Source organism: Ambystoma mexicanum, chromosome 3p, assembly GCF_040938575.1.
Source record: "Ambystoma mexicanum isolate Mex_15411 chromosome 3p, UKY_AmexF1_1, whole genome shotgun sequence".
Taxonomy (NCBI): domain Eukaryota; kingdom Metazoa; phylum Chordata; class Amphibia; order Caudata; family Ambystomatidae; genus Ambystoma; species Ambystoma mexicanum.
This window is the reverse complement of record NC_090925.1, coordinates 934,311,128-934,328,931: the sequence shown is the minus strand read 5'-3', so window position 1 is coordinate 934,328,931 and position 17,804 is coordinate 934,311,128. Positions and strand designations below refer to the sequence as shown.

Genomic DNA, 17,804 nt, shown 5'->3' with positions numbered 1-17,804 from the left:
ATCCCAGAGAAATTCTGGTCCACTCTAGAAGGTCTTTTTTGGAAAACCGTCCTCTCGATACCAAAAGCGATCACAATCTCGGTAAGCCGCCATGAACTAGGCCTAACATCAATGTATACACACATACGTTACAACCAATTGATGCTATATAGAAAAACAATGACCAATTTGACACCTCCCCAATTTGAAATATTGGGTAAATCCAATAACTATGAAGAAAAAGTAATAGAAGATTGGAAAAATGGAAACAAACAAACCCTGACAGAATTTGGCATTAAAATCGAAACACTAGCGGAGAAACCAATAGCTGTAAAAAGAGCGCTGTGGGCGGAAGATTGGTCGAATACTGAAATGAAACGAGCTTTGGCGAAAACACACACACTTCTGAAATCCAACTGCGGTGTGATGTCTATTATACCAGACTATCTGAAAATATTTCCAAGTTCAAAACAAAGAGATCTGTTACTACGTTTCAGACTGAACATTCTACGAAACAAGACCACAAAAGCAAGATATACGAAAGAGAAAATATGTACAAAATGCAGACTGTGCAAAAAAACGAAGAATCTCTAACTCATCTAGTACTATTCTGCCCAGAATTAGGAGACTTGCGAAATCTCTTTCTAGCAAGTAATAGCCCTGACTTATACGATCTAGATGCGGAGAAATGGTGGAGCCTAATATATACTTGTCAATCCCCAAAAATAAACTTCGCAACGGTCAAATTTTTAGAAAACACCCTAAAAAGACTAGACCACTTTGATGAGGAAAATACATCACAAACAATGAACTTAAACGAATGAAAGATTGCGTTGAGTAAATGCTAGATATCTACTCGTTACCTAAAACTAGTGATTTAACAATTTTATCCTAATTAATACTGTTGGCAATAGAAATTTATATTAAGTACTCCAGCGGATTATGAAGGAAGGTTTTAAATTAATTTATCTCTTCCGATTTTTTAGTTACTCTTGAGTTAATTTGTAAGCTAACATTTTGCTACCTCTTATTATCACTTATTCTGTGAATTGTTTCTCCGTCGAGTTCATTGTGATTATATTACGACAGATCTCTTCATGAAACGTAATGTTTTACTGATGTGAAAGGTTTGAAACAAACCAAATACACTTAAATAAAAAATAAAAAAAACACCCATTTTATTTTTATCGACTCAAAACTTGGACAACTTTCTTCTCTCACATTCATACATTTAAAGCAGAGGTATCTATCTAAGTAATTTGCAAATGCCTGGTTTATTTTGTATATTATTCTAAAGTAGGTACACTGTTCATGCTTCTGAGATTAATTATAGAAAATTCTAAAGGTTTCTGAGACAATCCACAGTAGGTCTCTAGTCAGTTTTATAATATTTATCTGGTGGTTTGTATAGCATTTCATACCCGATTCTTACAGCTGTGGTAATCGGTGTCACCGTTGCTAGACACTTGGGGTACTCAATTTATCTCCTTTCTGATGGCCCGACTGGAGTATCAAACCCATATCACACAGCATTTTCCCGTTGCCAAGGGTAGCACCTCATGCTTCAGTTATCCTCCCAGCATAACACAGATACTTACCTCCAGCTCTAGTCCATCTGATTTGCAAAGTTGAGAAACATTTTTCAAGCATTTTGAAAAGATTGCAATAACCTGGATTTATAAATCACCTACATGAAAAAATAGTGCCACCCCCTTTTCAAACTATGAAAAAATTATTTGCACAAATGAATCCGCTTGCAGATGGGGTTGGTGGTCGATGATAAAGTACAGCCTGTTACTGCCTTTTTGCTTCCACTTCATAATCTCACTCTGATTGATTATGTACACAACAATGAGACATTAGGCCTCATTAAGAGTTTGGCGGTAGGCTGCCACCAAACTCGTAAAATTACCTGCACCAGCAATCGGGATATACGGGGGCATTCCGACCCCAGCGAACCCGGTCCGTCCCCATTGCCGGGTCCAGTATCCATTACTCCCCATCCCAGCTCCATAGGGCTGAACCTGGCCGGGCAGGCAGAAAGGCACCCACAAGCCCAACTCATAGTTTGCCGGTCCGGTAGTAACGGCGGCGGTAGCTTACCAGCGCCGTTACTACCTGACCGGCAAACTTATAATGAGGCACATTGTGCCCATGTGCAAGAGAATGTTTCCCAATTGTTTTTTTTACTCAGTTAATCAGAATACATGTATGTATGTTCACACATGACCTGTATGGGGGTTTGTCTGCCTACATTATTTATTTTATGACAGCTCATCTGACAACATAACTATATAACTATAGTATGAACCAGAAAAAAATATTGCCCACTTTCGGCCTCATTGCGAGTATGGAGTTAAGTGGTAAAGTTGGCAGTAAATCCGCTGCCGCCAACTTTACCACTATGCCAAATTATGAGGTTGGGTTTGGAGTGGAGGATTTACCTCCAGGAAAATCTTCCTACTCAACGCCGAATAATCGGCAGACTCGACGGAATTACTGCAGCGGTAATTCCTCCAAAAAAGCCCCATTGCGTCCAATGGACTCAAAATAAATGAGGAATCACGCCGCCACTACCACTTGTAATTCGGCAGAAATTCTGCCGGACCAAGTGTCGGTAACAGTAATTCAGTTGGATAATATTACAGCAGATGTTCCGCCAGGATACAGCCCAACTCGTAATGAGGCCCAATGCTTGGGTAAAGATATATTTATACCTTCAAATAAAGAAGAATTTATAAAGGGTATTATATAGACATTCACAATATAGATGTATTTAGTGCAACTTTCCTGATAGCGTGCAGAAAATGAACATTACATTAACATGGTCTTCACCCTTTTGTGTCAGCATGGAAAACAATTGTTAAACATTACCAATGAACAAAAAAAACGCATTGAGCAATTTGATATTTGCCACCTTGCAAAATTCTGTGATAGTAAACGAGACAATGGGCCTCATTACGACCCTGGCGCTAAGGGGTCTGCGCCAGCGTTAGCTGCGCGGACCCCTTACCGCCAACTACGAGTTCCTGGAGCGCCATGGTCATTTTTCCGCCCGCTTTTTGCGGGCGGAAAAATCCATGGCGCTCTGGGACCTTGGTGTTAATTACGCCACCGTATTTTACGGTGGCGTAATTAACTCCTTCCCCACTCCCATTGAGCCCTATGGGGCCGAAATGGGAATGGGGAAGGGTAAATGGGTCAATGGGGACTTACCGCCCCGCCGACCTCGGAATGGGGCGGTAAGTCCGCCATCCGCCATGGCGTAAAGGGACTTTGCGCCATGGCCGGAAAGTCCGTCGATGGCGGAAAAAATCCGCCAGGGTCGTAATGAGGGCCAATAGAATAATATAAGCTTGTTACAGCGTGAGAAAATACAGCCTCTTTAGGTTGGATGGGATGAAAATGCAATACTGTGTGTAGTAATATCCAGTATTTTACTCATTGTAAGTCAGGGCCATGTAACGAATAGGAAGCTAAATCACATGGCTTGTTTTAATAAAGAAAATTTGTATTCCAATTAAATGTTTTGATGCGTCAGATTTACTTTAGAGGGGTACTAGCTGTTTGACGAAAGATGGAGCACTGCCAATCCAATAGAATGGGGGTGTTAATAGTTGCTGTGAAATAATGTACCATTCAATCTTGGATTGGGTACTTCGTAATTTCCTTTGTTAACGGTCTTGGACTAGGATGATCTTCCTCTCTGCTTGTTGTCCGGTGTCTGGAATCTCACCAGGGCACGACTATTTGGCTATGCAGCCCGTGCAATAAGGCTAATTATCCTTTGCTCCCAGCAATGAACTCATATGCCAAAAAATACTACAAGCGGGTGGCCCCAGTTCTGCTGTATGGCAGGATATAGCAATGGGCCTCAATCCTTTAGTTCATCAGTGCCCAATTAAAAGGCAGCCATTCAGAGAGATAAGCCAGGCTCTGGAAGAACCAAAAGACGCAAAGCCCCCCCCCCCAAGAAATCTTCTAACTTGTCTGCAGCTCTAGTTAATCCCTCTTTTCTTGTGTCATTCCAATGTACATTTTTCTGTATTATTGGCCTTTCCCCCTCAGCTGCGGATGCTTAAATCAACATGCCCTCATCACCAAGTGCCATTCTCTGTAATTTCCCACTTCTGCCCTCAAACTCTGTTCTCTCTCTCCCTTAATTAAGTAACTAGTATTGCAACCGTGAATGTTTTATGACCGTCACACATGGTAAAGCCGAGATGCCCTTTCAACTGTCCTTCATCTGCTAATCTACACTATCTGTTTTATCCAGAACAATACAGCATTCGTTTTGCATGGAAATGTTATTTCCCCTTGTAAGTTCACACTGTCTAAAACAAAGATAAATGAGCACAGTCAGAAGCAATGCTAAATGCCCAATTGTTCTTTGCTTTAGCACATTCCCTAAATTGTGTAGGAAGGTAGTCTAGATTGTAACCATTTTTTCACTCTATCCCAAAGCATACTGCTTGCATCTCAATACAGACTTGAATAAAAAATATCTATTTTAGGTGTTAATGCACCCGTGGCAGAGAACCCATGCTAGTACTTTAATAAATATTCATAAACGTATTTCTGCAAAACCCTATTTTAGATTCTAATGTTCAATTTAGGGTTAATGTGCCTGCAATAGAGAATCTGTATTTAAATAGAATTCTCAACAGACCAACAGTCTTAATGGGCCACACTACCAGTTTGTGCCACTGGCCGGTGGACCAGGCAAGGTGATTCCTCTCATATATCTCCCTGTGAAAAGGGCTAAAAAGTAGGGAGAGTATACTCTCTACTGGCATCACAGACTGACATCCTAGATTCCTCAGCTCAGATAATGAAACTAATGACTCTCACATAACCTGGCTGTCCATGCATTGTGCAAGGGGGCATTGCGCTTTCCTTTGCTTAAACCTCTCGAGGGGCTTCTCACCCATCTTGCACCTCTTGAATTTCTTCTGCTTCATCCACCTCTACCACCGGTTCCAGCAACTTTATTTGTCTTTCCTGTAGCTACTGAAATCTGCCCTTAATTGTCAGCCCCCACAATCTCTTTCACTACATTAGTGGTCACAGAATCCACCTGCTTTCTCCAGCTCAGGAAATACTCTGTGATCTCCTCTCCTTCAGATGACATGGAAAAGAGAGTGACAGTCAGCCCCTCACCCTCTGATGGCACCACTGGAGATGACCTAATTAATGGCTAAATCCATTGAAACAAAGAAAACATTAAACCTTGAAAGGCAATGTAAACCAAAAAGGGAAATAGTAAAACCTAACCAAGGCAACCCCCAAAAAAGCAAAGTTGAAACCTAAAGAAATGAAAACAAACAACAAGAAAGCCAACAAACTAACACTCCTCATACACCAGACTTTCAAAATTAAAATATTGCTAAAATGTAAAAATGAAAAGCTTTTTCTAAAATGTATCTAAAATGGCCCTCTGTCTATCCATTTGCTTTCTCTTTCTCTTTCTTGTTCTCTTTCTCTTACTCTTACTCTTTCTCTGTATGCTCTTTAATGCAGATCTGCCCTGCCTCTCCCAAGTGCATACTACCTAATCCACAAAGGAAACAGGAAGTTGCATTTTTATGAGGTCTGCATACTATCTGAACTCTTGCATTGCTTAAAGAGGTAGGCTTTTCTGATTGTTTACTGACCATGTCCAAATTACCAAAGGAAGTCTGGACTATCTACAGCCAGTGATATATTATAATGAAAGCATATCCTAATTCATTGGATGCTACGCTGTGACAATAGCTGGTTTGGGAGGCATACATCTATTTTCACTATCAGATACCCTGGCATTTTGCTGAATAACGTCTTCACAACCCCGACTTGGCATCATGGTGTCCATATTTGGACAGAGAAAACTTTGTGGAAGTGAATTGATCAAAGCCTACTCTCATGGTACCGTGACCTAAATTGCCAACCCTCCTGGGTTAAGATACCATACTTAAGCAAATGTGAATACCTCCTTGGCATGCCCATTTCCCTAAGCAGATCAGCAATAAACCTAGAGATATTTTAGGAGCAGTGGCCATTGGATAATAAGACTGATAACGGGGGATCCAGCTGTACAACACGGTTTCAGTGATTAGGGCATTCTACCGAGTGCCGAGCCAGCAAGTAGAAATCTTGATAGCCAATTTCCTATGGCTACATACCATTTTATCCATTCGTTTTTGCTGTGCAAGCTTGTTTGCTCCCCCAGAAATATCTTCTTTCACTTCAAGGAATCACTGATAGCTCCTATGTTTTGATGTATTTTCAATTGCAGATTTTATTTATGTGCCATTTTTCAGAGTTTGAAAAGTTCTTTTTGACCACTATGGCAATATCCACCCATCACTTAGACTTGCTTCCTGTTATCTTAGACGCTGGACGAGACGTTAACCCCCATGTGGAATGAGCTTCTTCTATTTGACCAGCTTGTGATTGATGGGAAAAAGGAAGATTTGAAGAATGACCCACCTGTCATCGTCATCAATATCTTCGACCAAGACAAATTTGTGAGTAAGACATTCTCTTGGGGCCCTTCTGTCAATAGGAATGTGAGATTCCATTTTAATTTGATTGACCTGAATATATAGAAGACTAGCCCACTGATTTAGAAGTACCTGCCAGGAGAAGGACGGGTGGGTTTCAGGGCAATAGAAGACTGGGTTTCTATGAAAGGCCAAGTGAGGGTCTGTTGCAGACTAATACAACGAAAGGTTTGGTAAAGTGACCCCTGAGAGTGTAGGATCACCTTCTGGGGGTTTTAAGAATCATAAGATTTTCAGGTTGTTTTGGGAAAGTATTTAGTAAATCCATCTTGAGCATGATGAGGAACTGATGACAAAAAGAACAAGTGTTTTGAGGTAACAGTGGCATTTAATGCACAGCATGGCAGTACTAGTAGCAGGAAAGTAGAGGTTTGGAATATTACCAGAGTTATTTTGGGAACCTCAGCGATTTTTACATTTCATTAACTACACTGTATCAGTCTAGCCTTCATCCATAAACGTTTTTTTATTTTCGTGGAGTATTCAGTGCCACCAATAATTTGCTCTGTGCTGGATAACATCAGTCATATGCCCACCTACTGAATATTTAATGGTAAAATTCTGACCAAGACATGTTCGCTACATTACTTTGTGTCATTCACTTAGCACTGTTGCATGCCATTTACATCATCATCAACAATAGTTACTTAGACAAATGTCATAAAACTGTACAATAAATAAACAACTTTAACATGATAAAAATGTAAACAAAACATCTATTTGCAGGATTGTAAACAAATTCATCACAGGCACAGTTTTGCCAAATGTTTAAAATTCCACCAATACTATAAACTTACATTTATGTTAAAACATCCAACCATTTTGTGGTAGTATACTAGACAGTTACATGTGCAAAATCGGATTCATTTAAATTACAGCACTTTCGGATCTGATCATAGTTCCTATGTCAACTAATCTTAGGTACCTTAAAGTGCATACAGGTCATTCATCCTGAGTAAGTATTTCAACTAGTTTCTCCCTGACTGACCAAGATTTTGTGGAAATTTTGATACTGCAAAAGTATGCATGCCATTTACATCTCAACATAAACAATTACATTGGGTATTTATATTGCGCTGCATGCCGGACTCCGGCTTGTAAGCACAGGACAGTGTATTGAACCCATGTTGATTGACGTTGTCCTATTTTCAAGAGCGCAATCCCCCAGAGCTATCCTCCAGGCCCATTATTGGGATACAGCTGATACACAAATAACACACAGACTTCTTTTCTAAGCACTTCAGTCACTGCTGACATGCCGCTTTACTGAGTTGTTGTGGCAAGTATACAGGTGAATTTCATGCCCCTTGGAATATTCAAATGAATGGTCGTATAACATCTTGAAATAATTTTAACTTTATATATGCATTGTTTTTCAATCATTTGGTATCCCTTCAGTGCATTTTCTGCTTCCAGGAATGGGCAACCAGACAGCAAGCTAAGGGATCTTGCTTATAAACCCTCCAAAGTAGTTACATCCATTTTACCACCTAACTGCAATTTAGAGCCATATTTGCATAGGTTAAGACGCAATTTGGGATATGATATTGTTAGGTAACAATTGGTGCAGTCACACTGTGTGAGACTACACAAAACTTATCTGCTTGGTATTAGGTAACCAACCTTTTGGTATAGGTCTGTACTACACAAGTTGGTAGTCTGACTGAGCAGCCTGGCCTATCTCAAGAGGGGTAAATGTGAGCTGTAGAGCTGTACAAATTGTGAGACCGTACTACAAATCTGCCTTTGGCCTGCCCCTAGTGGGCGACCATGCATCAGTCTTAGACAATCCCCTAGGGGGTGTGGAACATTATGCCCCCCTTTCCCTTATATCTCAGGGCCTTGTGCACTGTGTTACTTCTAGATTACTCCTAACAACATACTTCTATCTTACTCCTATGGACACATTAACATAAAACACAAAGAAAACACAAGAGTCGATTCAAACAATAGAAACACTTTTATTCATATATAGCAATGCCTAATGCAAGCACTACTATAATGCACCTTTTATGCTCTTGGTGCAAATCTACCATGCATTAACTATAAGCCTTACAAGCTTCTAATGCAATCTATCTAATTGCCACACCATTCCTCTCCATTCCACACCACACTTCTCTCTCTCTCTCTAAGACAATACCTGTCTTATTTCCCCTTCCTCAAACCTAAAGCTCTGTATAAGTGTCTGCCCTAATCAATCAGTTTAGGCCATAAACCATACTTCCCATTTGCATGTGCAAACTTCCCTTGGTCTCATCCTGAATGTGTCCCATCTCTCCTCTCTCCAGCTCCCTTTGCCAAGTCTGGTTACTCGAACTGCCTCAAACCTCTGCCAAGCTCATCAATCTCTCCCAAGCTGGTCTGCCAAGACTGCATCAATCTCACACCAAATCCCTCTCAATCTCATGTCAACCAGATGTCTCTCTCTCTCATCGAACTCCCTACTTCATTTTCAGGCTTCCAGTTATATTGTCAATTCATGTCGCACTTAGTCCATGGTTACATCTCTCTCTAAACTAAAAATATCTCTCTGTCTCTGTCAGCGTTCTATATCCGAGCCAGTTCCTAAATGTCTGGGTTGCATGTACTTAACTTTGCAATCACTCTGTGTTCTTTGTCAATCACTGCGTGTTCTTTGTCAATGTGACATTTCAACCTATCTATATCATGGCCTTCTGTCTGTGGTGCCATCCTACCATCTATTCATATTTCTCCATTCACTATCCATAAAATCCCTCTCTTCTCAGAGAACAGACCATCTCTCCTCTCCATGCAAAAGCACTCCCTGCAAAGCTCCTCTCCCTCTACCCATGGCACTGCCCCCACCTTTTCTCTATCTGCAAAGCACGCAGCCAGCCATGCTGATAAGGCCAGCATCCGTCTCTACTCGGACAAGGTTCATTTTATCTGTGTCTGCCAAGCAAATGTTTACCAATACTTGTACACTAACTCATAACAATTTCGCACTCCGTGTCTCTGGACGCTCTGTGTCTCTGCATTCAGAATGGCTTTATAATGCCATAGGCCTCGTGCTTTCTCTATTCTCGAATGTAGTGTCTATAAGCTTTCATTCATAGCAAGCACTATACTTAAAGCTCAAAGCATATTCTATGTGCAGACTCAATGCGTACATAATACATAACAACATTTCTCTACATGTGTCTCTACATGGCTCTACATGGCACTTCAAATATAACAGGCCTCATTCTATTTCAAATTGCAAATACATATAAAGTGGCAGAATAATGTGGATAGTCTAATGATGCTACTTCATGTACTAATCAGAATGAATGATGGATAACTAATGGATAACTAATCCCTAAATGGGTAATTATTCCATAACAATGAGTAATGATTCCATAACAATGATAACAAACCAGGCTTCTCCTTATTATCAGGTTCTACAAAATGAAATCCGTAAATACAAGTAGCCAAGTAACACTTAAACTCAAGGTTTCCGTTATAAATAGTTATTTATTTATTTAACTTCAGTTTTAAATAAGCATACTTTAAAAAGGTCAAAGATTGTAACAATACGAATAAACTTTCCGGAATCAAACAAGCCAGTGAATAGTGTTTGTATATGCTTCGTGCACTTCTGCGACACCCGGAGGGGACTTCAATCACAAGCCTTTCCGAGCAGTACCAGTACACCACAAGCTACCACCTATGCGGGACCAACAATATCAAAGTCAATGGATTTATAAGAGTGCCTTTAGGGAGCCAGGACAGCCAAAGTCATTTGGAACACAGTCTATGGATCTGATGCACTTCTTGGATCAAAGTCTTGCATAAAGTTGGAGAGTTCAGTAAAATCACGTGTAGGGCCCCAAGCTGTTTAAACTTGTGAAAAGGGAGTTGAAATCAACTCGAAAAAGTATGCCAATGCAATTCCCAAGTGAGAAGAGCACGGCTAAAGGCAAAAAGGTAAGCACCCCAAGCCTAAACAGTACCTCTGGTTAGATGAAGAGTGGTCCAGCTGGATTCCGTTTTGCTACAGCGGTGCCCCTGGTTCCTGAGCCTCAGTTATGGGTACAAGAGGGAGGATGTCTGGAGGGCCCCTGCGGCGGTACTTGGAAGATTGTCGGCAACTACAGGCTCTTTTCGATTCAGCGGGACTTTGCGGTATCAGAGGTTTTCAAACAGCACCGACGTGGATCTCGGACACCGGTTGGAGTTCCTTCACTCCTTGGGGCCTGCACGCTGGTGAGGGGACTCAAGTTCGGGTCGTCCTGCTTCTGGAGGGTCCATAGGAGACTCCTGGAGCTTCTGGCCAGATTCCAGACACTCAGTTCTTGCAGCAGCGAAGAAGTACAGCCAACAAAGGAAGATGGTCACATGGAGTTCGTCTCGGGGTTAGTTGGTTCCACTAACCCAAGGGAAGAAGTCGTCCCTTCCGGTGCTACTCAGTCGAATTGAAAAGGGAGTTTCAGCACAGCAGCAGGGCTTCACCAGGCAATTCAAAGGACCAGGAAGATGCAGCAAGCTTCGTTCATGGTATTCTTCATCGGGTGTTTCTACCAGTGGTCGACTCTGCCTCTAGTCCCAAAAACATCGCCTTTTAAGCAGGTTTCTCCCGTTCATGCACAGCCTAGGCTGTCAATCACACAGCAGGGTGGCTGTCCTGAAAGGACATCCAGTCAGCCAATCAGGACTGGTTGCATTCATGCACTCCTAGAGACAAAGGAGAGCAGAGTTTTGAGAACCTCCCTCACATCCTGCCTTTCCAGACACACTGCAGCCAGAGGCGGGCTTCAGGGCTAAAGCCTTCCAAAGACAAAACGAGCAAAGGTCTCAAACCTGGCTCAACGCACAGAGTAAAACTCAAGAAAGACATTGCAAACAGAAAATGCTGAAAAAAGAAAACCAGGCCATTTTAACAGAAATGGTCACCCATGGGTGCTGTACGGCAGCTGATGATTCACCCTGTGGTAGAAAAGCACAATGGTAGGAAAATTAAACCAATGCCACCAGCCATTTAAAGTAGTGAGGGTAACATAAAAAATGTTACATGAGTAGGTAGGAAAAGGGGCTACTAAGTATCCCCCAGCACTCCACATAAGATTGTGTGTGCTGGACCTACAAAGAGAAAAGGTAAGCAAAGTCAATTTCAATTTACTATTCTTGGGAACAGTAGTTCACGCAAGAAAAGGTATTTAAGCCTTATGAGAAATCTAAAGGATTTGCTGTGCATCATCATACAAAAAGCTTTGCAGTTAATTTTTTTTATATTGAACTCCGACACTGTGTGATCTTAGATAGTTTTCTGTGTCGGAATCTGGGAATCTGTAAAGAAGATTTTGCATCCAGATATCTGTGGGGTTAGGAAGTACCCTTTCCCCCCTTTTTCTTTGCTACCCCGTTTTCCTGGAGACAGTTATCCGAACCTGTTTGGGGGGAGGATCCGCCATAGCTTTCAGGGTCCTCTAGGTGACATTGTTGTGGTTCAAGAATTGGGTGCACTGGTTCAGTCTCCATACTTACCCAGTCTAAGTTAGGGTCTTTGGGGAACCATTTTTCCTTGGGAGTGATTCCTCCATCCCTGAAAGAGAAGATTTTCTTCCCTGACCACTCCAGGGATTCTCACCCTTCAAACGGGATGATGGGGACTTCCTCCACAAAGAGGGTTCTCTTTGGCTCTCAATTTCTCCTACTTACCCTCTGTTGCCTAGGTTCCAGCTTTTTGGGAGTAGGAGATTTGTGTTCAGGTTCAGAGGTTTCCAGGGGTTTTGTTCTGGTGAAAAAGTAAGCTTCCTCTAGGGCTTTGCATCTCCCTTCCCCTGGGCCCCCTCCTCTGGAACCTGTTGGTTGTCAGTTGTTTCTTCCCGTCATTGCTCCAGTACACCAGACCCAGTTGTTGAGTTGTTCTGGGTAGCAATTTCTATTTGAGGGCTCTGCTGAGCCCTTATCATGCGACCCAGGTCTTGTGTCAAATGTTTGACCTGGCGCTCTAGTTGAGACATCCTTTCTGGATTGGTAGGGGGTTCTGGATTCATACATTTGCTGCTCCCGGAAAGGGTAACTGTCCCTTCTCCCAGAGTATGATATTGAGAGTTTCCCTGATAACCCTCTGTTTGGTCTGCTTTCCCCCTGATTCGGGAATCTGTTGTCCTGAAAGCGGGGAGAGAGCAGAGGATTGTTCAGGAAATTGTGGTTTGAAGGGTATCTGGGAAAGAAACTTAGGTTGGGGGGTGGAGTAGTTCTTCCCTCCTAAGGGACATTCTGTGATATGTTTTGAGGGAGGTTTCCTGGGCCAGTGCCTACCTGATTGGACCCCCCCTTGTGCTGAGGGAGTCCATACATACCCCAAGATGGGTCTGTTACCCTTGTATCTAGGGCTGATATAATTGGCAGAGTCAAGTGGAGCATTAGTCGGATACCCTGCCTGGTTGCCACCGATTGGGTTGGATAAGAGGGTCTCCTCTGCCTCTCATTCTGCTAATTAGTGTTAGTGGAGGGAGTATTTTTAGGCCCCCCCATTTCCAAGTCCAGTATGGGGGTTTTCACCACCAACACCTTTGCAGCGGCGGGTGTGTTTGACAGTTTAAGGTTTTTAGGATTATTTTTATTCTCAGAGTGCTTTTGTGCTTCATAAATCTGGGTGGCCTGTTCTATCACCGAATCCAGGGTCCTAAACTCATGGAGGTCTCTTACCAGTTGGGTCATAATGTATTTCGGGAGTGCATTCAAGTAAGCGTTAATGAACTCCCGGCTATAAACCTTCTATGTCAACAGTGCATCTATATGCTATGTTTAATGTCCTACCACCTGTAACATTGTCTACATTGTACTTAATTGTTCTTTTCTGTCTCGCAATAACATTGTAAACATTGTAAACCTCATGTAATGCGCCCAGATACCCTTGGGTTAGGTGCGCTATATGAATAAATAAATAAATAAATAAATGTGTGCGCCCGCCTAGATGTCTGGGCAAATGCTTGCTTCAGCTCTTGCATAAACTCTCTAGGTGATTGGTCTTCCCCACACTGCAGGTTGTAGGCCGCCTTGCGGGCCTCCTCTGGGTTCCTGTGAACAGAGAAATGCTTTAAGATAGCCACCTTATAGGTGATCTTGATCCTCCATCCCTGCAAAGAAGCTGGAGTATTCCGGGGAGAATGTCCATTTGATGAACTCCATGGAATTTTGATCATTCTTGATACCAAATAACATCATCATTTGGTCATACAGTTCTAGATGCCCGAAGACTGAGTATTTGGCATTCTTGTGGTAGGGTGCCATAAAGCTTTTTATGGCCTTTATTTGCCGAATTGGGTCTTTTACAAGACCTCTATTCTGTTTGGCAGCCTTCCTTTTCCTACTATTGGTGGTCCACTCCTTGTCCTGTAGGCACTACTTACCTCTATGAGACTGGGAATCCCTCCTAGAATTACAGGGTCTGGTCTCTTCTCCCCTGTGGTACTGTGGGCTACCAGGGTCACTTCCCTTGGACTAACGTTTTTACACATTGGGATACTCACCTTTCTCATCCCTTCTTCCGGGTATGGTGGAGAATTCCCCCCACCTCCTTGAATGTGTGAAGGTTTTTCAAATACTCTTTTGTGGCCTGGACTCTGGTTGCTTTCTGTCTGTAAAGTGCACCAGGTGGTCCCTTTGTAACTTTAGTTTCTGCACGTCTAACTCCCTGATTTTCTCATCATGGGAACCCTCCTGCTCAGAAGTACATGCCAGGTTATTTTTAAATCTGGGTAGAGATGAATACCTGTCAATGTCTGATAAAGACTGGCCTTCCGGCTCAGTTGGACTAGGCCTGGTTGAGTCCAGTTGTCTCATGTTTCCCTGTTCTTGCAAATTGGCAGGCATGAAGTTAACAGCACCCTGTGTATATAATGTGGTGAGTTGGCTTGAGATCCCTGGTAAAGAGGTCATCACTCTGTGATCGGAAGGTGCCTTTCCATACTCTGGCCGGGGTGCCTTAAACCCTGTTTTTATTTGCCTATTTCCTTTTTCAATCTCTCAGATTTCTTTTCTCAGCCCCTATCTCTTGGTGATAAATAGAGGCCTGGGTTTTCAACTCTTGATACCAGGGCTTGAGTAGCTTCGAGTACTTTGTTTTGTGCCAATTCTTGGTCACTGAGTCCCTTGTTCTCCTCCCAAAGGGGCTAATGTTCCTTCTGTGAGGCTTGTATTGTCTGGGCATATTCAGACCTCTTCTTTTGCAAGAGACTAATCTCCTCCCTTTGTGCACTTTTGGCCTGTGTTGCGTGTTCTATGTCAAACTCTGCTTGCCTCATATGTCCCATTCATTTTTCATTTTCTATCCTCATGTCATTCAGTTCCTGAGGACATAACTCACTTTTCTCCATGTCCGTTTTTAACTGAGCCACTTCCTGACACAGGGCACTTTTCTCCTGAGACAATTAGCTATTTTCTTCCCTGAGGTGCTCTCTCTGTTGTTTCAGAGTGTGCAGATTTTGACGCATCTGATCGAATTCTATTGGGAATTGACATCCCTAATGATCAACTGGCTATTCTCATCTTTCAGTTGTTTAATCTGCGTTTGAAATGCAAAAATCTCCTCTAAAGAGGCTCTGTTGTGCACAACTCGCTCACTTAATTTTTGTTGACTTGTGCTCAAGTTTTCAACACTTTCTTGATACTCCTCTTTCAGTACAGAAAATTGAGCCTCACGCTCTAAATTCACTTGCTGTTGTGTCACTAACTCATTCTTTAGCTGCTGAATGCGGTTTTCTAATTTAAATTTTGGCTCTTTTACGCTTTTTCCTCTAATTGTTTCAACTCTCTCTGTGCTTCGTCCAAAAACTCAGATTGGTTTTGCACAGAGGCTACACTATCCTGGTATCTTTCTTCAATGATCATCATATAGAATACATATATGCTGTGAGCTGAGCCATTTTAATTTTCTCATCTCTGCTAGTCCGTGCCATATAAAAGTCTGTCAGAGCCTGAAGTAACAGCCCATTATCCTGCCACACATCAACATTTTCAGAGGTAACCACCTGCATGATTCTAGCTTGCCACCTTTCATGCGCTTTTTCTACACATTCACCCTTAATAAATAATTAGAATGTGCTTCCTGGCCATATTGATTTCTACGGTGCTCATTCTGAAATGTGTTCTGCACCTAATATGCTCTCTATGCAAGGGCAAAATCTCACCCCTGTTCCTGCTTAGTTTGTACTCACAATGACAACTCAAATGAACACTTTTATCTACACACCGCCCTGAAACCCAGGGTGCAGGTCTGAATGGCGCCTTCACAATGCAACACAACTTTCCATCCACTCACATGCAATTACACCTAAATGAATAGTCTGCTACTACTGCACTGTTACAAGTCAAAACTCTCAGCACAAGCCCCCAGATTTGTCACAGTTTATTACGTGATCACACTCAACTCAGGGAGTTCCTTTCCACCCAATGAATGTGGCACACAATAAATAACTATGATTTTGATTCGGTTCAGTTTGGTAAGGCCTCCAACCTGTCTTGTACCCAACCCCAACAAATACCCTGTGTCACAATGGACTAGGAACCAGGCCGGCGTTTAGTAAGAATATAGATGTAGTAATTTATTTAAACCAAATTTGACAAATAGACTAACCTCAGCCACCAATACTGTGGCAACACAAGAACAAAAATGACTTCTGTAAAGGCACCAACACAGAGATATTATTGAGATGTGCAGTCACAATGTATTTTCAAATCGCCCACCAATACAGAAAAAAGAACAATTTGAGACACACAGTGATTGCTGATTTGATTATAATACTTTTCTCCAAGCAATCCCCGCCCTCCAAACAGCAATTAGACGTGACCCCTCTAAATTGAAGGCCAGTGGCAGAGAGTGGGAACACAATGGCAACATTGTTTTTCTTTTACTTCTTACCTCAGGTGCAGGATGAGGGAAAGAAAAGCAATGGGAATTTCCTTTTGCCACACCTAAAAGAACAGGCAGGGCTTTGTAGTTTTGGTCAGAGCAATGGGAATTTCGTTTTGCCACACCCAAAAGAACAGGCAGGGCTTTGTAGTTTTGGTCAGAGCACAATGGGAAAAAGGGTGCAATTTTGTTTTGCACCCTGCACATGCAAAGGCACTACCAGGCTACACAGTTCGATCCCCAGGTCCGCACGTAGAAACCTCTGGGTATTAAATGTGTTATAAATAACCAATTACAAATTACAATTACTTCTGATTTAAAATGAAGGGGATCAATGGGGAACTTAGTTTTTCATCCTGCACACTCATGTGGAAGCAGGGTTTTGGGATACATTCTTTTGGCAGATCTTTATGTCTATACCGGCTCAAAACACAGTGGGAAGAGCTTGTTGGTTTCGAATGCCAACAAAACACATCCTGTGATTTCTATATGGGAACTAATTGATTTACTCTAATTAAATATGCTAACAATCTAGGAGAAAAATGAGGTGTCTAGCTCTTTCAGTCAATGGGTGATATTAGTGAAGTAGAGTTTTTAGTGGTAGAAGAAATGTTGGAATACTTTCCTCTCTTCACTTCTTTTATACTTTTCCATTTTACCAATTTTAGTTACTAGTTTTTTTATGTATATAAGTTAATGATGGTCTAATGCTTTATCAATATATGACTGTTTAACTATTTTTTTCTTTTCTATTTCTCTTCTTCTTTTTCTGTCTTTTCTTTTCTCATTTTTGAAATGTTATACAATGTTGTTTTTGTGAAAAGTCAAACTATTTTTGACTAAATCACAAAGGAAAATTAATAAATACATAAATATGCTAAGGATCTACACAGACAAACAGGATATTTTGCTATGGGGAAATAACTAGAACTATGCTTGGAAAATGCAGGGCCTACGCAATCTATGGCTTTGGGGATAGTTTTACTTACAAGAGAGGCCTTGGAATGGGCATCAGGGAACAGCAGGGTACCGCTGGGACAGCCAGAGTGTCAGTCAAGGATCTCATCTGAATCCTCCAAGGGGTCCCAGTTAGCTTCTATGTCTCATGTGTGCCGTCTCCAATTCAGGATTTGGGCCTCTCTGCCTCGATGTTTCTCGCAAGATTTCAGCAGCAGGTTGCCTCCTGGAATAAGTGACGCAAAGCCTAGTTTTAATGCAAAATGGCCAACTTATAGGGCAAATGACATCAAAAACTTGTCATGATTCCTGAAAAAGGGAGTGGCTGGTTTTCTCTACCCACCTCCCACCTGTGTGCTAATAGGACAAGGAGATGGGGGGTGAGTTAGGACAAATGTGGGAGGCAAAAGCTTTATCATCCCAAATTGACATGTGGGCCTGGCATGGACAAAACTCTAAAAAATCTA

At 42.0% G+C, this 17,804-nt stretch overlaps 1 protein-coding gene across 1 annotated transcript in view; it reads left to right on the top strand.

Annotated features, from left to right (window-relative positions):
* LOC138581135 (fer-1-like protein 4) overlaps nucleotides 1-17,804 on the top strand; it is a 1,598,034-nt gene that overhangs the window by 749,042 nt on the left and 831,188 nt on the right. The window contains exon 25 of the mRNA XM_069652231.1: nucleotides 6,351-6,485. Within this exon, the coding sequence (XP_069508332.1) occupies nucleotides 6,351-6,485 (135 nt within the window). The remainder of the gene's footprint in view (nucleotides 1-6,350; nucleotides 6,486-17,804) is intronic.